Here is a 27,843-nt window from a genome sequence, read left to right on the forward strand (position 1 = left end):
GATGAAAATGAAGAAAAATACGAAAACAACAATGTCAAACTGAAACTCACACACAGATAAACAGAGGAACTAAGGTTATAGTTGTTGACGCCAAAAAGTGGTTCTTTGACTTTGAGGGTCAACTTAGTAATTTTATGCCTTCGGTATCCCTGATGCCTCGGTAGCCTGCGCAATCTGCAATATGAGCAAACGCACGGTAAGACCTGGGGCACCAGTGTGGTACCGGCCGAAGGCTCTCCGATGCTTAAGTAAGTTTGGGAATAGAAAATTTCAACTGACAGATCAATAGGCTTGTATGCCGTAAGTTCTGATTACCTCTATTTTGGGATAGTTGGCCTCCTTTTATAGGTCTTGGGAGGTGTGCATTTTGTTGAATATTTCGATGTGGGACTGTGGGTGTCGCTTGGGAGCATGCCACGTGTCCCAGGAGAGGGCGTTGCCCTAATGGAGAGATCGGTAGGTAGAGTGCCGAGGGCGCCTCTGACCAAGCCCAGTTTTCCCCACGTGTCTTGCCCTTATTGGCTGTTTATTTTGGGTGTAAGCAATAGTTATCTGGAATTCTTGAGAGTCTAAAACCGATGCTGTAAGGCCGTACTTTGAACAAAGGAAGAAAAAACAGAAAGAAAAAAGACGAAAATATCTTTTTCTTTTCAGGCCGTAGTCTGAATTGTTGATGGATGTAGCTTGGTGGCTTGCAGAGCTTGTTTAACGACCTGTAGTTTTGAAGCTTGAAGTTGAAGATAAGTGAGAAGCCGAATCAGAAACTTCTTGCTGAGGTTGAGGCAGTGGATCATCATGCATGTCTTGTGCAAGTTGAGGCAATGGTGCTTCAAACTGAAGAACCTTCATCACTTGCCCTGCTTTTGGCCTTTCCTTGTTGTCAGGGTGAGTGCACCATAATCCCACAATTAACAAGACTTCCATTTCATTTTGATCAAAATTCGTTTCCAATCTCTCGTCAGCTACATCTAGTAGATTTCCTGCAAGGTAATGTTGCCAAACCCCCCTAAAAAGTGAGATATGATACTCTCCATCCTGGTAAGTCCTCCTTCTGCAAGCAATTTCCAAGGCCACAACACCGAAACTAAACATGTCTGATTCTTTGCTGGCCCCAGGGCCGGCCCTGAGCCTGGGCACCGAGGGCGACGGCCATGGGCCTCCAATTTTTGGGGCCTCAAAATTTTTTTTTAATATTACTGGAGCCCAAATTTAAATTTTTTTTTATTTATAAAAAACACATATTCTCTTTGCCCATAAAGAGCTTTTCTGCTTCCAAAAAGTTTGTCCCTTTCCCACCGTGTTCTCCTCTCTTTTTAGTTAATATATTCCCTCTCCCACGCTCTGTTCTTTGTCTTTGCCCATAAAAAGCATTTCTGCTTCCAAAAAAATTGTCCCTTTCCCACCGTGTTCTCCTCTCTTTTTATTTGTCAATATATAATATATTACCATTTTCTTTTCATTAAAAAAAATATATTACCCTTCTCCTCCCATGCTCTGTTCTCCCAAGTTATATTTTCCCTTCTCTTCTCCGAAGCTCTCTTCTTGTCTGTCTTTGACCCAAAAGAAAAGCTCTCTTAAATTTATTATTTCCAGTTTTTCTCTCATCCCTCTTTTATCTTTGTCTTTGAATTGATCTATCCAAAGAAATATTTGTAGATTTCTTTCTTCTACACTACAGACTCTAAAAGATTATATGAGTGAGTGAGGATGAGGTTCGTCAACAATAACCCCATATGTGAATTATTTCCATTATCTTTATACATATTTTTTATATAGATTTGAATTCTTTATACATGTCTTTATACATATTTGTTATATTATTGCAGATGTGCAAGTGCAATATAGATCAATTGAAGTGAAAGCTCTGCAAGAATGAAGCAGTTTAATACAACTTAAGCATAAACCAGGTTGTATTGCTTTTTTTTTTTTATTGCTTAAAATCAGTTTTTTTCCTTTGCTGGTTGAGTTTGGTTGCTTTGTTGGTTGTGTTTGGTTGGTTGCTTTGCTAGTTGTAGTAACAAAAATGGTTAGGAAACATGAATCTGGAAGTCAGAAAAGAAATAAAATGAGAAAAATAGAAAAAATTATTCAAACTCAAAAAGGAGCTCTTGATAAGTTTTTTAAAACTAGTTCTTCAATTGAAGATCCATCTGATGAATTAGTTAATGAATCTCAACAACCAATTAGTCAGGAAGAAGATATGATAGAAAATGAAGAGGTTGATGCCCTCATTGAGAATGAAAATAATCATGCTTTGAATATCTATGATCCAAGAATTTGGGATAACATTGATAACAAAACAAAGGATATTTTAATAGAAAAGGGTCCTGTAAGAGAAAGTAATCTAAAGTTTCCTGTTGATGGGCTCTCTAGGCATTTTTCATATTCTTATTTTACAAGAAAGTTATCAAATGGGGAGGGTCAGGATAGAAAATGGCTAGTGTACTCAAAAGATGTGGACAAAGTATATTGTTTTTGTTGTAAGTTATTTAAATCTGTGAAAATTAAAAGTTTGTTGGCAAATGAAGGGCTTAATGACTGGAAACGTTTAAGTGAGAGGCTTAAACAACATGAAACTAGTAGTGAGCATATCAATAACATGACAACTTGGATTGACATGCAAATTAGATTGAAAAAGAATGAAACAATTGATAAAGAGCTACAAGTGCAAATTAAAAAAGAGAAGGAACATTGGAAATTGGTTTTAGTAAGAATAATTTCTGTTGTGAAATGTCTTGCTAAAAGAAATTTAGCTTTTCGTGGAGAGAATGAGAAAATTTACCAAGATAACAATGCTAATTTTTTGGGGCTGCTTGAATTAATTGCGGAATTTGATTTGGTATTGCAAGAGCATTTTAGACGTATTCAGAATGATGAGATTCATTATCACTATCTTAGTCATAAAATTCAAAATGAGTTTATTGGTATGTTAGGCTCCAAGGTTAGAAGTGCTATCATTGAAAAAATCAATTGACACATAATAATGAATCTGATATTAATGCTGATGATTTGTTTTCTGAATTGGAAGTGTTACAAATGTATTTACCGAAAGAGACAAAGACAGCCATTGAAGTTCTTGAGTTTGTAAAAGTTGTGGATTGTTTTCCAAATGTCTCAATTGCTTATAGAATTATACTGACTCTGCCAGTAACTGTAGCATCTGCAGAAAGAAGTTTTTCAAAATTAAAATTACTAAAATCTTATTTGCGATCAATTATGTCACAAGAAAGGTTAAATGGATTGGCAATCTTATGTATTGAAAAGAATATGTTGGAAAATATTGATTTTGAAGAGGTTATTGATGATTTTGCTTCTCAAAATGCTAGAAGATCAAGAATTTTTAATGTTGGAAAATATTGATTTAATGTTACTGCTTTTGTGTTTTGATTTATAGATGATGGAGTGGAAGTCAAAGCAGCATTTTGTTTACAATTGAGCCATTTGAGAACTAAGCCCTATTGAAGAGCCACTAAGCCACTTGAGAAGCATTTTGTTGTTTATGGATCATGTACCTAAGCCACTTGAGAAGCATTTTGTTGTTTATGGATCATGTACTTTTGGTTTTTTTTCGTTAGTTGAATGAAATTATTATATTTAGCAACCTTAGTTGTTTTCGGATACTTTGCCCCCCTATTCATAAAAAGAAAAATGAATGAACACATTCAAGAAAAACATATATCTAAGGGCCTCATTTAATTTTTGGCCATGGGCCACCAAAATGTCAGGGCCGGCCCTGGCTGGCCCTCCCTTGAAAAGCATATTTAGGAGCAATGTAGCCAAATGTACCTGCCACCCCAGTTGTGTGATGAGTCTTGGATCGGGACTGGGTATCCACAAGCTTGGCAATTCCAAAATCACCAAGCTTAGTCTTGAAATCGTTGCCCATCAATACGTTAGCTGACTTGATATCTCTATGCAGGACACACTGCTCTGCATTTTCATGTAGGTACATATTTTTCATGTTTAATACACTTGGTTTTTAACAAATAGTATAGCCGGTCGGCTTTACTCGGAATTTTTTTAATAAAAAAGAGTATAGCCGCCCGGCATTACTGGGGTCTTTTTAATTTTTTTTTTTATAACTAGTCTAGCCACGCGGCTATCCTCTTTACATAGATACTGTGAACTTTTTTTCAAAAATTGTTTTTCCTCGATTTTGTTTATTGATAGTTTTGAGCATTATCTATTACTATTAGGCCATTACCCGAGTCTCTATTGTCCCATTTTGAGTTTATACTTTTCCAGAGTTATTACCCGTATAAATAATTTAGCATTTTACTTTTAATACTCGTATTGTACACATATGTATGTATTTTTCATGTTTAATACACTTGGTTTTTTACAAAATTTTCAATAATACACATAAAATTCACGTATCATACACATAATTTTCACATATTATATAATAAAAATATTTAAATCTATAAAATATATATATCGAAAGTAGCAAATTAATATCTATAAAGTATAATCTAATGCAAATAGAAGGGTCCTTTTTTTATAAATTTTTTAAGTGGCTATACTCCTTTTAAATATAATATACTTAAAGAGTTTAGCAGCCAAGCTATATTATAGTTTTTTATTATTAAAAAATAGTATAGCCGTGCGGCTATATTTTTTTGACAAGTGCCGCTAAATCGCTAGTATGGCGTTGGGCGCTAGGCGAGGGTCCTTTTTTTTTATATAAACAAATACTATAGCCGCCCGGCTATACCCGGGATTTTTTTAAATAAAAAAGAGTATAGCCGCGTGGCTTTACGGGGGTCCTTTCTTTAAATTTTTTTAATAAATAGTCCAGCCGCGCGGCTATACACTTTTTGCATAGATATTGTGATTTTTTTTTAAAAAAAAATTTCCCCAATTTTTGTTTATTGATAGTTTAGAGCATTATCCATTACTATTAGGCCATTACACAAGTCTCTGTTGTCCCCTTTTGAGTTTGTTTTTCAGAGTTACTATTCGTATAAATAATTTAGCATTTTCACTTTTAATACTCAATTTTGTACACATACGTATGTATTTTTCATGTTTAATACACTTGATTTTTTACAAAATTTTCAATAATACACACAAAATTCACGTATTATATACATAATTTTCGCATAGTATATAATAAAAATAATATATATTAAAAAATTTAAATCTATAAATTATATGTATCGAAACTAGCAAATTAATATCTATAAAGTATAAACTAATGCAAATAGAAGTGTCCTTTATATATATATATATATATATATATATATATATATATATATATATAACAAATAGTATAGCCGGTCGGCTATATGCCTTTTAAATATAATATACTCAGAGTATAGCCGCGCGGCTATACGTTTTTGACACGTAGCATCGGCTCTTTAGTTGGGCGCTAGGCGGGTCCCCAAACACCCCCCCTATTTTACAAATAGTATAGCCGCCCGGCTATACGCCGGAATTTTTATATAAAAAGGAGTACAACCAACACGCTACATCCACTGCCTCAACACCAGTTGATTCCTCTAAAGAAAATTTTAGGGCATGTTTGGTATTCAACTTGAATCCAACTTTTTAAACTCAAAAATAGAATTTGAGTCCAAAACAAAGAAAACCTGTTTGGTAGCCCTATTTTCAAAAACTCAAACTCAAGAACTAAAAAACACCCCAATTATTAAAAACAAAAAATATCTGTTTTTTCAGTTTTTTTCTAACAACCCACAAGTTCTCACATTTTTAGGATTTGAAAACAGTTTTTAAGTTGGATACCAAACAAGTTTTTGAATCTTAAAAATAGATTTAAGAACTCCTTGTTTTTAAGAAAAATCAAAGTTTTTTAGTTCCCTTAAGTTCTGGTTTCAAAACTGCGGGTCGTTAAAGTACAACCAACAAGCTACATCCTTGTACAATAATGCAAGAATCTTTATTTTTTTCATTGCTTAGCGCTTGGCATTTAAGTTTATGTTTCTATATTTTGGCTTTCTTTTGACATCGTTATTAAAGGAATGAAAATGATAGCCTAACTTGCTAAAGTCAAATTTTTATGCATGATTACACATTCATATTCCCCTGCTACATCAACAAATGAAAAACTGGTTTGTTTCATCCATTAATCACTTCCAGCATTTACAATGTAGGTCATTCAAGCAAGTTGTCTGCTATCACCAACTACATGGTTGTATGATTCCGGATATATAAAACTGAAACTAAAATGTCTGTTTCCGGTGCGTTAGTGTTAATTCTTTGGTGTTTGTTCAACATGTGATATATATATATATATATATATGTAAAAGAACAAACAGAATCCGATACACTATCATCAATCACAACAAAGTAATAGTCGTCAGGTTTATGGCAAGGAAAGGATGCAACACCATAAATTTCATCATAAAATAATTTCTAATATTTTCTTTTATACGTCCTTCAATTAGTTTATTCAACTCAAGAATTGACAAATGAACCTGTGAAGTCATAACTTGACAATGTCAAAGGTTCCAATCTTAAATTTTAAAGTACCATCAATTCGTCGTATTGCATCAAATCCTTCCTTGTCTGTCTGTTCTGTATGTTTCTTACAGCAACACCCAACATTAATTTATACACCCGACCAGCCCTTTCAAAGTCTTCGTTTTAATTTACTCTTGGGAAATTTAACAGACATGTTTGTTTTTTGATATATTTTTTAGGACAAAGACAATTTTTCAGTCTTATGTATAAACAATATAATTCTCAGTTCACATTTCTTTCACCCTAATCACCAGATGAAAACTGTCATACATACTGTTCTGCTCTCAATGCCTCTAAGCAGGCTGGCAAATTGTTGTGTTGCTCTCTTCATTTTCATCCATCTTTTCCTTCCCTTTACCGTTCATCCCCTTTCCTTTCGTCTTGGTCAATCCGACCTTATTAGTACAAACAAAATGATCTACGAAGGTGATGCCAAGCTTTCTCCAACCGGAGTGATCGAACTCAACACAGTCCGTGCACGTTTTCTCGTTGGCAGAGCTACGTATGCTGAGGCTTTGTACTTATGGGGCTCTACGAAGGAGACACTGGCAGATTTCACCACCAACTTCACTTTCATTGTCGACACTCTTAATAGGAGTACCAGGATTGGCGATGGATTTGCATTTTTTCTTGCTCCTGTTCACTTTCCAATTCCACCTAATTCAGCGGGTGCTCATCTTGGATTATTCAATAGAACCACTCGCTTTGCAGCCTCCCAAAATCAAATTGTTCTGGTTGAGTTTGACACCAGGTCAGATTCCTGGGTGGATCCACCAGGGCTACACGTTGGGATCAACAACAACACCCTCTCCTCTGTTGTTCATACCAGTTGGGATCCTATCGGCAACAGTGGGAAGCCGGCTCATGCTCGGATAGCTTACAATGCTACCACCAAGAACCTCAGTGTGTTTTGGACATATGAGGAAAACCCTGATTATACTAATCTCAGCAGTTCTTCTCTTTCTTGCTTTATCGATCTGCGAAAGGTTCTTCCTGAGTGGGTTACAATTGGATTTTCAGCTTCTACCGGATTTGGCCTTGAACGCCATGCTATAACTTCATGGGAGTTCAGTTCAACTTTGGACTCTGATGAGATCATAGGTAGCAAAACCAAGGAAACAAAAAAGAACAAGACATTCTTGATACCAGCGGTTGCAATTTCGAGTTTCATTCTGTTGCTTTGTGTGGCCCTATGTAGTTGGTTGGTGGTAAAGAAGCGGAGTAATGGGCATGGAAATTACTCCAGTGATGTAGCCAGCCCTACAATTGATACGGATATTGAGATACTAGCCTTGCCAAGGAGATTTTCTTACAAAGAGTTAGTTGCAGCCACCAATGGCTTTGCGAAAAATAGAAGGCTAGGCCATGGAGGTTCAGGACAAGTTTATAAAGGAATCATACAAGATCTAGGCTACACAGTTGCTGTGAAGAGAATCCTTGCAGAATCTGAGCACTATGAGAAAATCTTCATCAACGAAGTTAAAATAATAAGACGCTTGATACACAGGAACCTAGTGCAATTCATTGGATGGTGCCATGAGCAAGGCGAATGCTTACTTGTTTATGCATACATGCCTAACAGCAGCCTTGACACCCATCTATTTGGCTCTAGAACAACCCTGCAATGGGATTTCAGGTACAAGATAGCTTTAGGCTTGGCTTCAGCCCTTCATTACCTACATGAAGATGCAGAGCAGTGCGTCCTTCATAGGGATATCAAATCAGCTAATATACTGTTGGACAACGATTTCAAGACTAAGCTTGGTGATTTTGGGATTGCTAAGCTCGTGGATCCACGGTTCATCACTCAAACAACAGGAGTGGTAGGGACTTTTGGTTACATGGCCCCGGAATATGCAAACGGAGGGAGGGCTAGTAAAGAGTCAGACATGTATAGTTTTGGAGTTGTGGCCTTGGAACTTGCATGTGGAAGGAGGACTTATCAGGATGAAGAATATCAGGTACCGCTTTTTCGGTGGGTATGGCAGCTGTACCTTGCCGGAAATCTGCTCTCTGCAGCTGATGAGAGATTGGATATGAATTATGTTCCAAACGAAATGGAATGCTTGTTAATTGTGGGATTATGGTGTACTCGTCCCAACAACAAGGAAAGACCAAAAGCAGGGCAAGTGATGAAGGTTCTTCAGCTTGAAGCACCATTGCCTGAACTTCCACATGACATGCATGATTATCCACAGCCTCAACCTCAACCTCAACAACAAACTGGTTCCTCTCAGCTATCATTAACTTCTAGCTTCGAAACGGTGGGTCGTTAAAGTAGTACAACAACAGCCACCAAACAACTTCAAGGGCAAATAGATGAAGTTAAATTTAGAGATATTCATTTCAGTGTTAATTCTTCTTATTAAGTGTAAGTGGGTTGGGGGGAACGTTTATTTGAATGTAAAGGTGTGTGTGCCAAATGACATGCATGATACCAAGATACATGGTGTTGATGCTCAAAATGGTTGGGCCAAGATTGAGTCCAACTTAGTGATGAGGTGTGATGGATGATGGGTGAAGGTTTGGACCTTCTGCGTGTATGTGAGGGCTTAGCCAGTTTATGAATATACAAAAGACAAGATATATGTGGTTCACCCTTAATGAATGGGCTACGTCCACAGAGAAGATGTTCTCATTATGATATTGTTTACATTTGTACAAGGGGATTAGACCCAAAGATAAATGGAAGAAGGCCTAGGGTCTAAGGTACAAAGTTTGGAGTCTGGAGCCCAGGGGTCAAGTCCCCGGGTCTGGAGACCCAGGACTCGAAGGCCAGACTAACAGGAGAGTCCTGAAGAGGGAGCCCAGCTCAGTTTCGAATCCCCTCTTAAGTGGAGAGTGGTATGCTTTTATAGGTGAGAGGGAGTCTTCACTTCTTGTAGATTTCCGATGTGGGACTCCTCTTGCTTTGCTTAGAGTTTCTTCTAGTTGCTTGGTCAGTTATGGTGTCAACACATGGTGAACAGCTTGTTTTAGATCCAACCTTTTTCCGGCGTCAACTTTCGGTGAGCAACTTTGGCTTGGTCTTGTTCAAATGTTAATGAAATCTTTAATGATTTTGGTGATAATGATATGGTTTGCTACAAATTTAAAATCATTGTTTTCTTTCATAGAATAGAATAGAAAAGAAATAGTTATTTAAAATGAATAAAAGTCATTGTAGAAATTTGGCAGGGTTTTCAACATTGAACAGGAAGTTCCTTTATTCAAAATTGGTCATACTACTTGTGGGAACCGAATTAAATCACCCTAGGTCAAATAATTCCTTCCATTTGGTGATTATTTGCCCTAATTGGGAGTTACTCAATTTAATTGGGAGTTACCCAATTAAATTGGCAATTACCTAATTAAAATGGGGATTGATTTGATTCCTACCCCAATTAGGGATTTGATTTAAATCAAATAAATCAAATCCCTAATTAATCAAATCTCGCCTAATCGGGGAGGAATAATTCCTTTCAATCTACGGAATTATTCCTCTGAAACCCTAGCCTCCGAGGCTCCTATAAATACTTAGCTACACACAAGGGTTCAGGTACGTCTAAATTCCTACTGAAACTCTGCAGAAATTATCCTTCACAAACCCTAGCCACCATCTTCTTTCTCTCTCTCTCACACAAGGCTCCGGCCTCCACACACGGCTCCGGCCACCCGGTTTTCCTTGAAACACCCATCCTAACTTAGGCATCGGAGGGCCTTTGGCCAACACCCCCCGGGTGTGGTCCTTTTACTCCGATCTATTTTGCAGGGAGAGAGAGGTGCGAAGAAGACAAAGGAATCTTTAGGCGAATATTCTCGTAGGAGGAAATTTGCTCCCACACTACGAATTAAGTTACTTAAAACAAAATTTAATCAATAAATAAAAGAATGTTAAGAGGATGATGTGAAACAGAGAGGAATGAAGGCATACCATAAATCCTTGGTCCCCCCGTTTGGGAATACTTTTTTTGCCAAAAAAAAAAAAAGATTTACTTTAAAGTTAAGCAATTTAAGGTGTTCGGTAAAAATCAAATATCTTAATTTTTTTCAAAGCAATGATCTCTTGACAACATATTTTAAAAGCAGCCTCTGAGTCGCTTTTCAAGCACAAGAGCGACTTTAACAAAATTTTCCCAATTCCCATAATACCATCATTAATTTTTAAAAATAACATCATTTGGTCACCGAAAAAACCCCAAGAAAGAAATCTGTTAATGTGAGGTTTTTAATTGATTGAGTGAGTTGGTGGATTGAACAAGACAATTAAAATTTATGTGGTCTAATTGAGGTCAGACCCTTAGGCATTGGTAACAAAAGACTACAACTTTCACAATTTCTACAAATTTTTCTGCTAAATTTCTCAAAGGAATTATTGCCATTAATATTTTCAGTTTCAGACCAAAACAAAGAAAAAAAGGATAGTCTTTCTTCTCAAAATTAGCTTAAGTGATTTGCATTTGGAAAATTGAATTGATCAGGTTCTTATTTAATTTCCTGTGCAAATATTCTCACTAGAGAATATCCGCTTGAAGATCCTTCGCCCTTTAAGACACTCCGATGCCTAAGTTAGTTCGATTGTATCTAGGAGAAACAATAGTTAAAAAAGAGTACGCAGTTTTCTCTATGGGCAGAACCGGGTGGTCGGAGCCGTGATAGGGAAATATGGAGAGAGGGGCAGCGGTGAGAGAGAGTGTAGGGTTTTTTAAGTAGAAATTGAATTACATTTTTTGTTGGATATAGCTATGTATTTATAGGGCTCTAGGCATCTAGGGTTTTTCAAAGAATATCTTCTTATTTGGAAGGAAGATATTTTTTCCCCAAATTGTAAAGATCGAGTCAATTAGGGATTTAATTGGAATCAAATCACTAATTGATGATGATATCTCCAAATTAGATAATATCTTAATTTGGTGATATTATCTTCTATATATATAAAGCAAAAGGCAGAGAATGGTGAAACATTCAAAATACCAGAAAATGCCGTTAATGCAAATATTAAGAATTGAAATTATTAATTAAATGAGGATAATATGGTAAATTCACACTTTTTCATATTTAAAAAAAATTTAAAATTAAAAGAAAAATCGGATAATGGATCCTATTTTTATGGAAAACAACTACTCATTATCTTTTTTTAATTCTAAAATAAATTTTAAATTTATAAATAAATAAAATAAAATAAAGCCTCTCGCTGGCGCTTCTGCGCCTGCGGAGAGGCTAGTTTTAAATAAAGGTAATATCTCATATTTAAGATAATATCCTTATTTTTAGTATCAATTAATTTGTCAAATAAATGGGCTCAATTAATTTACCTAAGAGATATTATTCTTGTCCACGTGGCGCCATATGATTGGAAGCCGAAATATTTGTTCCCAAAAACACCAGCATCAAATCTAGCATGCCTGATAAACTATAAAGCAACTGAGTCCAGAAGAGCAAGCCCGGGAAAGGATGATCTTTTAGAACATACCGATAGAGTACTGCCCCAAAAAGGGACCCAACTGAACCTATAGAGAATATATCCCACATTCTCCTGCATAAAGACTAGAATTGTTAAATTTATTTATTGGAAAATATACTCATATCTTAGTTTCTTAAATTCACTCTCATAAGTGACTGCCAAATACCTGAGAGAAAGAAGGATCGTCCTTCGAGTCTGTATACCACTAGAACATTCCGTCAAGGATGTTCAAGCTCAATGCAACATGTACAAGCACGGTCTCCACACATCAGGGCATTTCAATGTTGTCCACATAGATTTTCTGGCATCGATAAAATTCTGCCTGACCTGCTCCCAGCATGGAATATGAGATATTTAGCATGAAAAGAACCAAGAATCAACAGGAGTAAACGAAACTATTACCTGTGTGTAAGCGAAGTTGGGTGAATGAGGTTCATTGAGAAGAGTTCCAACTAAAAATACAAGTCCAGCTGGGATTGCCAACAAGCCGTATACTCCCTACCAGAGAAAAGGAAGAAAACTTTATATTTTTAAACTGAAATATGAAAAGGAAAAGTTTCAAAGCTTTGAACAGCTATAATCAAAAGAAGCTGACCTTAGGGGCTATAAGATGAACAAAGATACCACTAACAGAGAATCCCACTAGTGCCCCAATGGAGGAACTTAAGGCACACAGACTTTGCACATCAGATGCAAGTGAAGGATGATTAATACTGTTCTGTGCCACACAGGCATCTATGGTGACATCTGCTGCAGCTACTCCAGCACTTCCTCCTGTTAATGACAAGATGGCAAATGCGAGGTGCAGCTTTTCATGGAACAATAACAGGAGCATGGAGATCACTCCCATAGAACCTATCATCAAGAAAACATGAACCAGCTAGTTAGGAAACCATGTCAGCAAGAAATTTAAAACCCCCAGATGGCATTTAAGGCAGAATGTGGTCTAAACACCATATGGCAAGTACTGACTTTTTTCAAAAAAGCACAAAAGTCAAGTGATATTCACATCTATAGACTAGGAAAATGGAGCTAAAGCTTGTGGCATTTAAGGCAGAATGTAAACATATAAATGGGATCGCAGAATCCCAAAATCGCTATGCAACCTTGAACATGAAAACCAACTTAAAAAGTTCTTGACTTTTGAGCTAACAGGAAACTAATACTGGATCACTTACCAGCAAAAATGAAATAAGGCTGTCTTCGATACCCAAAAATTGGGACAACATCCGTGAGGAGACCCCAGATAGGCTTGACAATCCAAGGATTATAAATAATTCCTTGATAAAATTGGGCTTCAGAAGGCTGCACTTTCTGCACATCCTTCATGTAATATTCTGTGCCCACGCGAGAAAGAGCTCCACCCAGTCCTTGACTTATTCCATAAACAACCACCACCCCCATACAAAACTCCAATGCATTTCCATACAGAGCATTTTGAACCATTGGATTGGCGTGCAGAGAGCATCACAACACCCTTTTTTTGGGCTCATTTTCCTCCACAATATTAGCAGAGGGATCAAGACTCTCCTCCTCCTCCTCCATCATTACTCACTTTCCTATACAGATTTTTAGAAAACAACACCAACTCAGTATACAGATTAGTGTTTCCTGAACTGTGGGAACCTGTTTTCCTGAACTGTGCTTGAAAATGAAGAACCCAGTTGAAGATTCAGATTTTCTCGAATTGGGTTTCTTCAAAGTGAAGCTTAGAACTTCTGATATTGGCTTTGGTTTCTGCTTAAATTAGTAACCTTGAACCCGCTGACGAAACCTCCAGCACATACAACACACAGAAAAAACAAAAACATACAAACACAAAGACAATAGCTTTCTCAAATTAATTTTGCAATGATGATCTAATTTATCCTTCTGAAAAGTAATAGATCAGGAAAACCAATTACTTCAAGTTCAAGATGCATCAAAATCCTGGTAGTAGCTAGCCCCAAGGTAACAGAACGAGTTGACTTTGACCAAACGGTTTACAGTTTACACACTATCTTAACTTAATTATCAAAATCCGGTCTTGGCTTTTGTTTTTACAGTGTTCCCGTAGTGAACTCTCATCAACACTGTGTCAAGAAGTTAAATAGAAGAAAACCTACTTAATGGATCTCACTATATAAAGTTGGACTACCATGAAATACTTCTCCCATTAATAAGAAAAAATGTGATAAATAATTTAAAAATATATAACAATAGTACATTCATCATAACTCTTTCAAGTATCAACCTAAAGCAACTTTGGCTTGGTCTTCTTAATACGTTTCTGAAACCTAAGATGATTTTGATGTGAAAGGTATATTGTTGGGCTATTTATCATCAACTCTGTTCACAAGGGAGACCAATTCAATGTTCTCTGTTTCTTGAGTTTCAATATCCTCTTTTGTATTCAAGATTTCGGTTGGAAGAATGGAAGAGTTGGGATCAACTCTAGGTACCAAAAATAGCAAACAAAGCGGAGCTAATCTCAAGATGTTCCTAATCAGAATGGCCAGCCAGAGATTATCAAATTGTGTCCGTGTAACCTTCAATACATGCAGTAAGATGCCTCCTCCCCATGTTGCTGAGAGAAGTCCAACATTATCGATTGACATGAGCAGAGCAAAAAAAGTTCCTTCGATTCCCGGAGGACAAAGCTTTGAGCTAAGCACAAGAAGAGGCATCCATTTGAGCCTTCCAGTCATTTGAGATACACTTTCATCGATCACAACAAAGAAATAATCCGGTATGCCAAATTTCAAATTCAATCGCAAGACCAGCATCAAATCTAGCGTTCCTGATAAACTGTAAACCAGTTGAGTCCAGAACAGCAAGTCCCGGAAAGGATGATCCTTTAGAACATTTTGATAGAGTACTGCCCCCAAAAGGGAACCAACTGAACCGATGGAGAATATATATCCAACATTCTCCTGCAAAAAGATGTGAATGATTAACTTTACTCACATTGCACAGAGTGGTCCCTTCAGGGACATCTGGTAAAATTGGAATGACACATTGGACAGAGTGGTGTGAACTGAAGTCATGTAAAAGAAGTTTTAGCTGTTGACTTCTTATTCTCTAAAAATATACTGATTACTGAGATAATAAAATTCACTCTCATAAGTAATTGTCAAAAACCTGTGAGAAAGATGGACCGCCCTCCGAGTCTGTATACCAGTAGAACATTCCATCAAGGATATTCAAGCTTAATGCAAGGGAAAAGTACATGTATAAGCATGGCCTCCATACATCAGGACATTTCAACGTTGTCCACATAGCCTTGCCAGCATCAACAAACTTCTGATTGACCTGTGCCCAGCATGCAATATTAGACCATGAGCATGAAAAGTGAAAAGAAAAGGACAAGAATCAAGAGGAGTAAAGGACTACCTGTGTGTAAGCGAAATTGGGAGAAGGAGGTTCCTTAAGCAGAGTTCCAATTAAGAATACAAGTCCAAATGGGATTGCCAACAACCCGTATACCCCCTACCAAGGAAGAGGAACAAGAAAACTCTTCTAATAAACAAAATATTTTTGTTTCAAACAGAAATATGAAAAGCAAAGAGAATTTTTAAGCTTTGAACAGCTACAAGTGAAAGAAGCTGACCTTAGAGCCTATAAGATGAACAAAGATACCACTAACAGAGAATCCCAGTAGTGCCCCCATGGAGGAACTCAGGGCACACAGGCTTTGCATATCGGCTGCAAGTGACGGATGATTAATACTGTTCTGTGCAACACAGGCATCTATGGTGACATCTGCTACAGCCACTCCAGCACTTCCAGCTGTTAGTGACAAAAGGGCAAGTGCAATGTGCAGCTTTTCATGGAATGATAGCACGAGCATGGAGATCACACCAATAGAACCTAATACAAACAAGACATTGACTAGCTAATCAGGAAACCATATCAGCCAGAAATGGCTAAATGTGTCGTCTCATGAAACAATCAATCCATGTGGCAAGTTCTGATTTTGTTTTCCCAAAAGAACACAAAAGTTAAACTGATATTCATATCTATTAGAATATAGACATTTAAAACTGAAGTTTGAGGCATTTACAATTTCAAATTTAACACTTAGAATGTTATCCTTAATTGAATATATGACATTGAACATCAAAACTAGAAAAAGTTTTAACTTTTTGAGTTTACCTGCTACAATGAAATAAGGCCGTCTTCGATACCCGAAAATTGGGAGAACATCGGTGAGGAGACCCCAGAGAGGCTTGACAAGCCAAGGAATAGAAGTAATTCCTTGATAAAATTGTGCTTCAGAAGGCTGCACTTTTTGAACATCCTTCATGTAATATTCTGTGCCCACGCGATAAAGAGCTCCACCCAGTCCTTGACTTATTCCATAAACAACCACCACCCCCATTACAAAACTCCAATGCATTTCCACACACAGCATTTTGAACCAATTGATTGGCGTGCAGAGAGCACCACAACACCCATTTTTGGGCTCATTTTCTTCCACCATGTCACCAGAGGATTTAAGATCCTCCTCCTCCTCCACCATCACTCTCTTCCCAATACAGATTTACCAAAAACAACAACCCAGTAAACAGATCAGTGTTTCCTGCTTCAAAATGAAAAACCCCAGTTAAAGATTCAGTTTCTATCTGATTGGGTTCTTCACGGTGATTGATTCTCCTGAGGGAAGCTTAGAATTTCTGACCTCGAACACACACAACAAAAAGAAGGAAAAAAAAACAAACACAAAGACAGCAGTAGCTTTCTCCAATTAATTCTGCAATGAATGTGAAATTTATTCTCTCCGCAAAATGATAGATATCTGGTAGTGAAAGCCGAGGACTTCAAGTTCAGATGGATCCAATGCCTGGTAGCTAGCTCCAAGGTAGCAGAAGGCCTCTTGCCGCGATGTTGACTTTGACCAACCAACCGGTTTACTCTTTACACCCTTCTTAATTATCAATATCTGATAGTAGTTTTTAGTTTTTACAGTTTAACCGTTGGGTAGTGCCTCGCTCTCATGTAAGAATCTGAAGAAGTTTCGGCCGCAAACATTCGACTCAGCAGAAAACAAACAAGAGAAAGGTAATTGCTTTCTCAAAAGTCACCAACCCGCCAAGATGGTCAGAAATTCCGATTTTTTTTCCTTCTTTTCTTTTCCTTTTTCCTCTATTTTTATTTACTTTTATTTATTTGTTTTATTATTTATTTATAAGTATTTGAAAGGAATAATATTATGTACATGGGACTTCCCTAGTTATGATGTTCTGACACGTGGCTGAATGCCACTGGCTCCATGAGCACGGAAGTGGGGACATGTGAGTCATAAGGATAAGCTTCCGCTTGCGACAAGGTGAAGTCTCTCCCTTCCTGGAACTGGAAAGACTTGTGTTAAAAGGCCGATCTTCTTCTGATTTGAGTTGTGTTATTAGCTCACTTGTTATGGTGCGGGTAAATGAGAAAGTTCCATATTTCATGAACTTATAACATAGTCTTAATAAACAAATATGTATCATAACATGGGTAGATTCGTAACACCACGTGGTTATTGACCATATATAACTGTCACGCTTGAGTACTTCCTAATCGAAGCTCACAGAAGGTCACACGGAAAACTATCCAATCACGAGATGTCACATAAGCAAAATTACTTAACTCAATGGTGGAGAGTAGGAATTGGTTGTTTATGTGATTCATGAACCTTATGGAGATGATAGCGCTTTTGATTAAACTAGTGTGTGTAATTGGCATACTCATTGGACTAGGTTGACCACAAAACCTAATGCATCCTGAAATGGACTTTTTTTTTCCCTCAAAGAAAACCCAAGAGCTTAATTATGATTTTTATCATATATGCTTTAAGAAAAAGGGAATAAAATGGATCCAAGTTGGTTGGTTTAAGTAGCTTGCCTCCTGTCAACATGTTAGAGCCATTGGAGAGAAGTTTCTCCCATGAACAAATCTTGATGCGAGTTTGATTAGGCAATAACAATGAAAGTGTTTTAATTTTTATGTCGACTAACCATTACAGACCAAAAAGGGCAATGAGCCTATGAGGAATGAAAAGATTCTTACTTTTTTGTCTTCGTCTTGCTTTTTGCTTCTTCTTCCTCCTGGTTTTAAATCTTATCTATTTTCCCCTGTTTTATTCGTGGTTGCTTTATTGACCTTAGCAGAAGTGGGTTAATGAAGACTACTTATAGCAGAGTCGAATGGCACTAACTTCCTGACTTCTTCTTTTTCGACAATTGAAGATTCATGCATCATCAACATTGGATGAATAGAGTAAAGTTAACAAATCATATTGACATTTTGAAAGTGGAGGAGCAAAAGTTAGTGGAACCCCCAAATAAAAATTAGTTCCAAAGATCTAATCTGTACATGACTGACCTGCAGTCAAAAAAAATGCTGAGCAAGAATCTTGTAAAGAGCACAAAAACCTCAACATGAAGAAGTTGAGTTCCACCAGTTGCCTAGTATCTCTCAAAATCCATTCACAAACACCCATTAACAAACCATTAACAGCACAGCTGGATGTATCCTTGCTTCAAACCATGATCTTCAAAAAATCTGCAATTTGGTGATGCCTTTCCCCGTCCGTCCAACATGGAATCGTGATTTCCTCAGGCCAAAGGGATCTGATTCTTGAAACTCCTCCTTCAGCGGAAGCATTCTCGGTCTCACTGTTCATAGCCTGCCTTGATGCATATCGAAAGTCCAATTCTTGTTCAGCCAACTGTAAGCATCATTCCAAACATTACATTTAGCAGCAACCAGCTACCCTGTGAAATGCCTCTATCCGGGTGGAAATGGGCAGGCGACTCAAATCTTCGTGTGATTTATAGTAAAGCATCTTGTGCACATAGAACATCATGTAACACTGTGAAGCTCTTACAATTCCCTCGTCAACCTCATTAATCCAAGCATTGTCACATTTGTACCACTGGTTTTTTATGCGTAAATACGTCACATAATGGCCGGATTCTAGTGTCCCAGCATGAGTAACTACTGCAAAAATCTCAAATTCTGTAGATATATCAGATTCATCTCCCTCAAAAGCAAAGATCCTATTTCCAAATCTGTTTCTGACAATTGAAGAAGACAGATATGGAGTCATGTCTAGGGAGAAAGGAAAATGCAAATAGCTGTCAATTTTCCTCATCATTTTTCTGACCAGGGAGTGCTCAAAACGTTTTATATGCAAACACAACACCAACGGGAGCTTTCTGATGGACATTTGCTTCGATGAGTCTCGCAATTCTTCACAGTTCTGACAGTACAGTTTTTGGTCTGATCCCAACTTCTCTGGTTTTGTAAACAAGTCTAAACAACCTAAAAGAGTAGATGAACTGCTGTTGTCATTTGGTTTGACTGGCTTATTAGATGCATCTGACCAAGAACAATGGCTTGTGTCTAAGTTGAGTGATATGTCCAAACAAGGGTCATAAGTTGTTGAGGTGAATCCACAAGTCATACAAGTGACATCGGACCTCAACAGTCCTGAGAATACCCTATGAGCAATACACTGGCAATCTCCGGTATCTGTGAAACAGAGGATAACTTCATAAGTACAAGATAACTGTTAAACAATGTAAAAACAACAATTGCACATGCATCTATTACTTCTACAGTATCCTATGAAGGTGTACACAACTCATCTAATCCTTTTGAGATTCTTGAACTTCTTTAGATACAGTAATAGATGGCTCCATAGTTCTACATCCTTCTAAACAGTGTCAAAGTGCTTCCAAGTATTATCCCTCTCTTGAAAACATAACAGGCGAGACCACAATGCCAACAGTCGACCGATAATTACCTCTAATTTGGTTCCTTGCTTTGCTTTCTTTCTCATGGATCCCATCTAAGACTGAAATGAAGAACTCATGAGCATCCTGCTGCTCGTAACTTGCCAGATTTTCTGAATGCTGCCACCAACTTCAAGTAAAAGATAGTGTGGATCAGTTGAAAAGTAAGTCTACTCCATGTATCAATTAAGAAAATACAAGCATACAAGAACTAACAAGAGATTTAGCATCACATATCAAATAAGAATTTGATCCAAAATCAGAAAGATGGTGCCATCATTTCCAGAAATTCCATGTCACTTCTAAATAGATTAATGTGAAGAATCCAACTAACTCCAACCACACAAACCCTAATTTGAAGGTTTCAGTATACAAAGAAAAATACAATTCTGTTGAGTATCTTTCTTGAAGCCCAGCTTAGACATACACATTATGCAATTTGCACGTATACAACTTAAAAAGTTATTACTTCATCTCCACTTGCTAAGAGAGCGATATAACACTTCCTATACTTATCCAAGGAACTTCAAAACCGACAAATTGCAGAGACAAAAACCGGCAATGAAAATCCTGAAACAAATGTTTATCCAATATAAATCAGCCATCTGTTGTAGTTATTTCTTTGTTCGGGCTTCGGCCCCCATAGTATCAAGAACAATAAAAATCATTCATCAAATCACAAAACCAAGCATTATTAACTTGGCAAGATATGCTGTAACCAAAGAGCACACTGGCAGAGCAATGTCAGACCTGTAAAGAAATTGAGCCGGGCTATAAGGAGTCCGATCCCCCAAATACACAGCCGAGAAAATACCATGAAGTTCGCAAGGCAAACACAGCCGATTCGCAGTCCTTTTCCGGCATGTTTTGGGGTTATGCCGATCACTCAAGAAGTAATTTCTCAAAGGAGGTGCATGTAGTAGTGCTTGCAACACAGAATTCATGAAACAAGTATTGCCCAAATTATTCAATCCCCTCAAACCCAATGGGTAACATGATTTAGCCCTCTGATCTCTCGTCAAAGCCGACTTTTCGGCCTTCTTCAAATCCACTAATTCTACACCTGAACCCAGCCTCTTCCTTTCACACAGTCTCTCTCCTATACTGTCTGCACTATTTGTGCTATATGGCAAGTCCACCATGTGTTTAGACATCACAGTCTTATCAAAATCAGGATCATAGACCTGATCAGAGCACGCACAGCAATAAAGCTCAGCCCTTTCAATGTCCACAGCTAAATAGTGGCCAATCTCAGACTGGGTATGCAAAAGGGCGTGGCTTGAGCATGAGATTGAAGAGCAAATCAAACAAATATAGAGTCTACCTTGATACCCATTACAGGAACTGCATCTGGGTATCTCTGTGCCTGGATTCTGAACACTCGTCCTTCCATTTGGGGTGGTCTTGAGGCACTTTTGGAGTGATTTATAGCCACTCAAGCCATGTTTGAGCTTGTAAGCTGAAAGGTGCTTGCAGGGTTTTGGGTTTGTGTATGAAGGTTTTCTAGTCGACATCTTTGATAAGGATTGAGAAAGGAAGCTCTGATTCGTTACAAATCAAAAAAACAAAAATTTTATTAACAAAAATGGCAATATTATTAGATTAATAATAAAAATAAAGATTAACAAAGCAAGATCCAATATTCCAGTAAAGAGATGGAGTGGGAACAAAAGGTCTGGATTTGTTTCGGTGGATGGTTATGGTGTGATGTGAGAGACAGAGGAAAAAAGGCAGGGCTTTCTGTGCTCTGTTTAGGGATGACTTGAAGAAGGGGGGATGAAGAAGGTGCCTTTTGAGCATAAATTATGATTTCTATACCGACTCGTAGAGTCTTCTCATGGAGTGTATAGTATTTCCTTTGAAAAATAAGAAAATAAAAATAAAATAGCTTTTAAAAGAGTAGTGAAATTATATTCAGGGGTTCACCCCAAAAAAAAAAAATTATATTCAGGGTTTTCGTAGCACGTGGAGCAAAGCACTTTACTTATCCACTTCCTATTTTGAAGGAGATCTAAACCGTCAAAATTTTCATCACAGTGATCAGGTCCGTCAAACAGCTAGGAGGACAATGATGCCCCATCCATCATGTAAGGTTTTTGGGCTAGTCTCTGTTTATTTTAATATTTTATATGTCTTACATTTTACATTTCTTTATAAAATATAATTCACTCACGATTTGATAAAGAACAAAAGAATAACAATAATAAGTGAGACTTATAACACCGATATCGACATCAACTTAATAACATGTATAATCCAATAAATGAAAGCATATGTATAGTCCAATAAATGGAAGCATGGCATGGACTCAAATTAATGTTTATAAAATGTGTAGTTACAAGTTTGACAAGAAAAAAACAATCTGTTTAGTTAGAAGTCTCCGGTCATTGAATCAACATCGATGAATTATCTGTTATAGTATGCCGAGTTTACGAAGGGAGCAGTAACTTTTAAGCTGTCTAGATGTCTCATCGAGCTTTACAAAAGAACAGAAATAATGTCTCTTCGAGCTTTACAGAAAAAAAAAGGGTTATTATCAGTCATATAGTGCCCCTGCCAATGTACTGATTGCCATGAATTGTTTTAGACAAAGCTGAAGAAAAATGCTTTCGTATATCAACCATCATCCTTTCAACAAACACTTCCCCATCTCGGGTGTATACCACGCCTGTCTCCATCTCTAGCATATCCCGGCCCTCATCTCTATCTCTCTCCTCATATAACATCCTCACGTGATGAGAGAGATAGAGACAAGAGTACCTGTAACACTATAGTTTTCCCCAACCTTTGGTGCTTTAGAAAGGAGAGAAAGAGAGAGACTGCAACATGGGCATTTGAGCACATGCCTCGCATCATGTAGAGTGACAACAATCCAGGTTAGCACTTTGGATGACGTTGAGGATACGTCAACATACACATTAAACTTTTCTTGCACTTTGTACACCGCACAATGCACTAAGCACTCTGCATAGATCATACACACTAAGAGACTTGAGAAAGTGCTGACGGATGTGGGGTGAGATTTTCGTCCTCAAAACAAGGCCTAGGGAAGATAACAAATCTAGAGTTAATTTATCTACATAGACAACTAAAAGGGTTGGTAGAAGTCCACTTTGATTCCATCAGAATCTATGTATCTTGTAGAAACAGAACTTCAGCGTAGTGACAATCAGTAACCAAGCATTTAGTTTAAGTTCATATATTCAGATTTTCCTTCATCAAGTGCCAAAACTATGAACAACCCAACAACAACTGCTTCTAGTCAAAGAAACCAAAAGAAAAGGATCTGCAAAGATGAACTGATATGACCAATTCACGGGGCCAAAACTTGTAATTGTCAACATGCTGAGGTTCTAATTGTCAACATTCTCAATGGGCTAGCTAAATCAGTCTTCTGCTGTACTTTAATTACAGCAGCAGACTTGGGAAGAGTTAGGAACAAAACTAATGCACCCAAACTAGCAGAGAAATCGAAATCAGCATAAGTCTCATGCACCAATTGTTGCAATTGTTGCACCAGTACAGGCAAAACCTGGTGCCTTGGAACATCAAAATTAGGGATTTCAGTGAACAACACAACAATGCACATATGAACAGTTGGATCAAACTGCAAAAATTTGCATAACTTCTCAACCATACAGGCTCAAAATTCAGCCAAATCAACAAAACCAAATTCACACAACCATAGTCATTTATTCATCCATGGATAAACATACACAACATCCAAGATCAGATACATGGATACAAAGTCACAGATACCCAGAAGCAATACATTTAAGTCATAAAGACGATAAAAGGTTGAGACTTTTCAAGAATTCTAATTGAAAATAGAGAACTTTCAAGAAACAACACGGCCAACAACTGGGTACTTAGCTTCGAACTTCTTCTCCCAGTCGGTGAGGACGCCGATCTCCTTCTCTGAGAGGCCGTCGAGGGAGGCAGTGATGTCTTCTTCGTTCTTGGTCATCTTCGCCAGAGCTCTGCTGGCATCCTTGCCCGCGAACATCGCGTACGGCCCTCCAGGCCCGTAAAACGACTTGCCGTCCGTCACGTCAAAGACGCGACCTTTCAGTGCCACGTATATCGGCTTTGATGGGTCGGTGCCGTTGTATTGGATCAGCTGCTGTGCTGTTAGCTCCATGGTTGGGTTCACACAGATGCCGAGGAGGACGACAAAGACTTCAGAGGTTGTTGGCTATCGCAGTAAGCGACGAGGATGCTCGATTATTCGATTGCCTAATTTTTAAGTTTCTCAACAACCAAAATAATTAAAAATCTTTATTTTCAGTATATATTTTTTTAAAGAACGGTGGATATTGAAAGTGAGAATTTTATTTCTACACAAAAATATAAAGTTTTGATTTTATTTCTTTTCTTTAATATATTCTTTGGGTTTTCTGACATGATTATCGCGTCAAAAACCCAGTTGGAAGTATCCAGTTCATTTAAATTCAAATGGCTTTTGCTATTCAGATCAAAACATTTTTGTTGAATTTAAACATTGTATGAGGCACTGGTTTACAGTCAAAATTAACGAGGCACCGTTAACTGATGCGACTAAACGACTAGTTATTAGTCTAGTGATACTTATTTTCAAATCGTTAAAAAGTTCCCAACTACGACGTCAAATCTCCCCTACTCATTGACACAAATAAGTAAATAATCGACCCTTGATCCTGTAAGATCCAAATTCAGGAGAGTCGCAACTCCCCACTCAATTGATTCGTCAATACCTCTGCCCAAACCTAATAAAGCACAATTCAATTTGGATTACCATCAAAACTGCTAGCAAAATTAAAGTGTTAAAATATAGATTTCATGATAATCCATTGAGTCACTAGAACAAGTACTACAAGCTCAGTGTCTACGGCCACAAAATTTAGTTATATCATTCAGAACTCGAAAGAATCACATTATCAAGACCAGCTATGCGTCGTTTGCCAGTAAACAGCAACAGGATCTCATCCTGCATCTGCAAATGCCATTCATCTTTTTATCTTGAGATTGGCAGCCGTCAAAACCCAACATTGGCGTCAATATAGAGGAATGCCACCACCTGAGTACTCAACCTCCTGAAATTTGGACCAAACAAAAATGGTTAAAGGAGCCCTAAGGTGAAGGCTACGAAACAGCTAGGAGAAGCCACCATGAATGGCATTTGGGCAAATGGCAACTCACCTCCTGCTGAGTGTACCAGTAAATTGCACATTTTGAAAAAAGAACGAAAATACAATTACATGCATGAAATGTGCAATAAACAGATTTTTTGCTGTTTTAGATGGGAGTTCCAAGATATTAAGAAGTTTGAAACTACTAAGGTGTCAGCATTCAACAGTCAGAAGCGTACTGTAGTGTGTGATATGATATGGGTTGTACATTGTATATGGGCCACAGGTGTGCATGTCGAGAGTAACAATGGAATTGTAATCTACCCACTGGAAGCCTGCAGTTCCTTGTAAACATTCATTGAAACCTTTCCAATACAATTCTTTGTTATTATTTATACAGCTCATGCAGCTTGTAATATCACCTTCCCGCCACTTACAACTTACTAACACAGCAACTACCTCATCCACTTGATTATTTGCTTGAACTATCCTCCCTAACTATCTCCACCTAGCTGCTATGTTACTAACTCACTCAGAAGCTCAATCAGCTGCCTGGTTCTTTATTTATCATGTGCTGGAAAAGCACAAAGTTGTTTAGAAGCATTTAATGACTAAAATTTAATCTGATTATGGACAGCCTATGATATTCTCCATCCCTACAGTGAAGAGGGAGGGAGAGTTCTCCACTACAAGAAACTTTATTTTGCTAGGAACTGTTTTTTAAATCAACTTCACTATACAAGTTGGATGAATCAGTGTAAGTCAAGAATGGTTCCATGGTTGCGACTGCTTAGGTAAAAACAGTGGTGCAGACATTTTAAGAGCAAATGACATGCTTCAAAATAAATTGAGAAAATCCCACATGCCGGATGAATTTCACCTCAAGAGGAAGAATTTTACCTGAGCAGGGGGTAAGGATGAAACCCAATCAGATGCATGTGTAGGAAGCAACCCCAAAGTGTTAAGCTGCCAAGAAAAATGAAAATTTAATAAACGGGATTTCTAAGAAGATAACCATAAGGGATAAAGCAATTAAAGGAGAACAAATATAATTCACCTTCCAAACACCCAGTGCTAAACCCCCCAAATTAAGGGCAATGAATAGCAACTTTGGGGCAATAAGATCTACTTTGCTGTCCTTGTAGGGCTCAAAAACTGCAGAATCACATTAAAAGAGAGAAGAAATAAACTGCCGAGCAAATAAAGTATATGCATGAATCAACTGACAAACACACAAAGTATGTCCTCGATAAAATTTGCATGGGTATATGAAGGTGGTAAAAAGTCCTATTGAAACTACAGTTAACAGGAAAAAAAAAAAAAAAAAAGGAAAAGAAAAAGAAAGAAAATTCTACATGCAACATCTCAGCAATCAATCATGCCAAACAACATTTATAAGAAGTAGATAGTCACGTCAGCGAGACAAGTAAATGGAGCACTACATTAACTGTCCAAAGGCCATGAATGGTGGTTATTTGAAAGCACTTGCATGATGATACAGCAATATAGACAAGCAAGTATAATACAGGATTTCATGTTAGGCAGAGAAGAAACTTAATGTTTTTCCATCCTTATGTACCTGAGTAATCCACACATATAGAGCGATGGATGGGCGAAAAAAAAATTACCAACAGTTGTATGGGAAGAAAAAGTATAGCAGGCATCTTACCCTTTCCTACACCCTGTAAGGCACTTATGGGCTGCCAAAGAGCAGAAAATGTGATTCCAATGCTAAACAAATGCACTGTACTTCCAGCCATCCACATCATGAAGCCCATCATTAGCAAATTCTTGAATGGGGCCTGCGCAACTTCCCAAGCTTTCTGCTCAAACATAAAGAAACCATGAGATCCCACAAATCCAAACTATCGAATATCACTGGTATAACGAGGGTAAACAAAATTCAGTAAACAAACAGCTAAAATGGTGATCCATCCGCAATCTAAACCATGCTCCTCATCAAATCTTTCTCATAATTTGTGATCAGATTACTAAGTTCAGACGTAAAGGTACAATTTTTAACCCCTCAAAATGTCCGAAATCCTGGGTCTAAAAGACGAACGCAAGAAACCCTAAATCCTTCAATGTTTCAATAGATGTAAATTTAGGGAGGGGAATAAAAACCTGAGCTTTCCAAGTAGATTCGGCATCCTTCTTCTGGCGACTCACAGTTGAATCGTCCTAGAGAAAAACAAAAAAAAAACCCCAATCAAATCAATTGAGAACGAATCAAAATCCCAATCGGACGAGGAAGAAAGAGAGAAACGGGCAAAGAACCTGTTCGAGGGACGTGCGAGAGAAGCCAGGAGGATCAGGGACGTCGCGGGAAGAAGGGGAGGTTGAGTTGTCAGTCAAGTCAACGGCCCATCTTCGACCTGCTCCCATCACTCCCTTTCCCTTCTCCATCTTCTTCTTCTCTTCTCTTCTACTTTCGCTCAAGTCAGAAACTAGAGATTTGGTACGAATATCGCTCTCTCAACTCAATGCCTCGGGTCGGCTTCTTGGTTTTTAGCTTGTTTTTTTCTTTTTCAATTAAATGTAAAGTTGTTGCTGGTTCAATTTTCAATTGATGTCATATGTCATAAGTGACTCTCTAATTTCGAGGCAAAAATCTGTTAATTTAATTTAATTTGTTTAAGTTCTTGGATTTTGATTGGATGTGAGATAAGATAAACTTTTCCCCAGCTTAATCCAATATCCCAATTCGGGCCAGTGGAAATGCTGACCCTCTAGTATCAAATCGGGCTGAGCCCAATTATTCCTTCTGTAAACCATAGCCCAACTCCACCGCCCTAATTGGCCAAGCCTACTAGTGCCTCAATTAATATGCGGAAGAGGGGACTCGAACTTGAGTGCACAGGACAGACTCATTGACACTGTCCTAGCCAACTAGCTTGACCCAAGCTGACATTTTGTTCACCTTTTAGTTGATCACATCAGGACGGACTGCCCTAGCCTACTGGCTTGACCCAAGCTGACATTTTGTTCACTGTTTAGTTGATCACACCAGGACGGACGCGGTTCAAACTTTGCAATTTTTACATCAAAA

General features: G+C 37.7%; 4 protein-coding genes, 1 long non-coding RNA gene and 2 pseudogenes across 6 annotated transcripts; 2 read left to right on the forward strand and 5 right to left on the reverse strand.

The window, feature by feature from the left end:
* The first annotated feature begins 1,330 nt into the window (after positions 1 to 1,330).
* Positions 1,331 to 3,601, forward strand: LOC148297946 (uncharacterized). The gene is made up of 3 exons (XR_015836680.1): positions 1,331 to 1,712; positions 1,827 to 1,907; positions 3,395 to 3,601. It is a non-coding gene; the product is annotated as an uncharacterized LOC148297946 (long non-coding RNA).
* Positions 3,602 to 6,751: 3,150 nt separating this feature from the next.
* Positions 6,752 to 8,956, forward strand: LOC110762647 (L-type lectin-domain containing receptor kinase IX.1 pseudogene; annotated as a pseudogene).
* Positions 8,957 to 9,245: 289 nt separating this feature from the next.
* On the reverse strand, positions 9,246 to 13,922 carry LOC110762649 (putative folate-biopterin transporter 2; annotated as a pseudogene). Its single transcript, XR_015832889.1, has 5 exons — positions 13,105 to 13,922; positions 12,522 to 12,781; positions 12,329 to 12,424; positions 12,093 to 12,253; positions 9,246 to 11,998 (listed from the first exon to the last, which is right to left on the reverse strand). The product of XR_015832889.1 is annotated as a putative folate-biopterin transporter 2 (transcript).
* A 138-nt stretch (positions 13,923 to 14,060) lies between these two features.
* LOC110762648 (putative folate-biopterin transporter 2) lies at positions 14,061 to 16,837 on the reverse strand. Its single transcript, XM_021965311.2, has 5 exons — positions 16,061 to 16,837; positions 15,516 to 15,775; positions 15,299 to 15,394; positions 15,047 to 15,217; positions 14,061 to 14,838 (listed from the first exon to the last, which is right to left on the reverse strand). Exons 1-5 carry the CDS (start codon positions 16,425 to 16,427, stop codon positions 14,239 to 14,241), a joined length of 1,494 nt encoding a protein of 497 aa, XP_021821003.1. The 5' UTR covers positions 16,428 to 16,837; the 3' UTR covers positions 14,061 to 14,238.
* Positions 16,838 to 18,162: 1,325 nt separating this feature from the next.
* UBP22 (ubiquitin-specific protease 22) lies at positions 18,163 to 21,554 on the reverse strand. Its single transcript, XM_021965300.2, has 3 exons — positions 20,437 to 21,554; positions 19,698 to 19,816; positions 18,163 to 19,423 (listed from the first exon to the last, which is right to left on the reverse strand). Exons 1-3 carry the CDS (start codon positions 21,198 to 21,200, stop codon positions 18,645 to 18,647), a joined length of 1,662 nt encoding a protein of 553 aa, XP_021820992.1. The 5' UTR covers positions 21,201 to 21,554; the 3' UTR covers positions 18,163 to 18,644.
* A 1,805-nt stretch (positions 21,555 to 23,359) lies between these two features.
* MAPR2 (membrane-associated progesterone binding protein 2) lies at positions 23,360 to 23,957 on the reverse strand. Its single transcript, XM_021965236.2, has one exon. It carries the CDS (start codon positions 23,825 to 23,827, stop codon positions 23,525 to 23,527), a length of 303 nt encoding a protein of 100 aa, XP_021820928.1. The 5' UTR covers positions 23,828 to 23,957; the 3' UTR covers positions 23,360 to 23,524.
* Positions 23,958 to 24,480: 523 nt separating this feature from the next.
* Positions 24,481 to 27,339, reverse strand: LOC110762591 (ER membrane protein complex subunit-like protein). The gene is made up of 6 exons (XM_021965235.2): positions 27,072 to 27,339; positions 26,919 to 26,975; positions 26,464 to 26,617; positions 25,852 to 25,949; positions 25,695 to 25,760; positions 24,481 to 24,758 (listed from the first exon to the last, which is right to left on the reverse strand). Exons 1-6 carry the CDS (start codon positions 27,198 to 27,200, stop codon positions 24,720 to 24,722), a joined length of 543 nt encoding a protein of 180 aa, XP_021820927.1. The 5' UTR covers positions 27,201 to 27,339; the 3' UTR covers positions 24,481 to 24,719.
* Between the last annotated feature and the right edge of the window lie 504 nt (positions 27,340 to 27,843).

This window comes from Prunus avium, chromosome 1 (genome assembly GCF_965620075.1).
Source record: "Prunus avium chromosome 1, drPruAviu1.hap1.1, whole genome shotgun sequence".
NCBI classification, from domain to species: domain Eukaryota; kingdom Viridiplantae; phylum Streptophyta; class Magnoliopsida; order Rosales; family Rosaceae; genus Prunus; species Prunus avium.

Bases quoted from the DNA above. Each gene is read 5' to 3' on its own strand.
- UBP22 (XM_021965300.2), bottom strand. From the start codon at position 21,200: ATGTCGACTAGAAAACCTTCATACACAAACCCAAAACCCTGCAAGCAC. The intron at 19,817-20,436 runs GTCTGACATTGC...TTTTACTTGAAG, and splicing joins CCGGCTCAATTTCTTTACAG to TTGGTGGCAGCATTCAGAAA. The intron at 19,424-19,697 runs GTAATTATCGGT...TCTGTTTCACAG, and splicing joins AGCAAGGAACCAAATTAGAG to ATACCGGAGATTGCCAGTGT.
- MAPR2 (XM_021965236.2), bottom strand. From the start codon at position 23,827: ATGGAGCTAACAGCACAGCAGCTGATCCAATACAACGGCACCGACCCA.
- LOC110762648 (XM_021965311.2), bottom strand. From the start codon at position 16,427: ATGGTGGAGGAGGAGGAGGATCTTAAATCCTCTGGTGACATGGTGGAA. The intron at 15,395-15,515 runs GTCAGCTTCTTT...CTTCCTTGGTAG, and splicing joins TTCATCTTATAGGCTCTAAG to GGGGTATACGGGTTGTTGGC. The intron at 15,218-15,298 runs GTAGTCCTTTAC...TGCTGGGCACAG, and splicing joins CCAATTTCGCTTACACACAG to GTCAATCAGAAGTTTGTTGA.
- LOC110762591 (XM_021965235.2), bottom strand. From the start codon at position 27,200: ATGGAGAAGGGAAAGGGAGTGATGGGAGCAGGTCGAAGATGGGCCGTT. The intron at 26,976-27,071 runs GTTCTTTGCCCG...GTTTTTCTCTAG, and splicing joins CTCGCACGTCCCTCGAACAG to GACGATTCAACTGTGAGTCG. The intron at 25,761-25,851 runs GTGAATTATATT...TTTTCTTGGCAG, and splicing joins TAGCACTGGGTGTTTGGAAG to CTTAACACTTTGGGGTTGCT.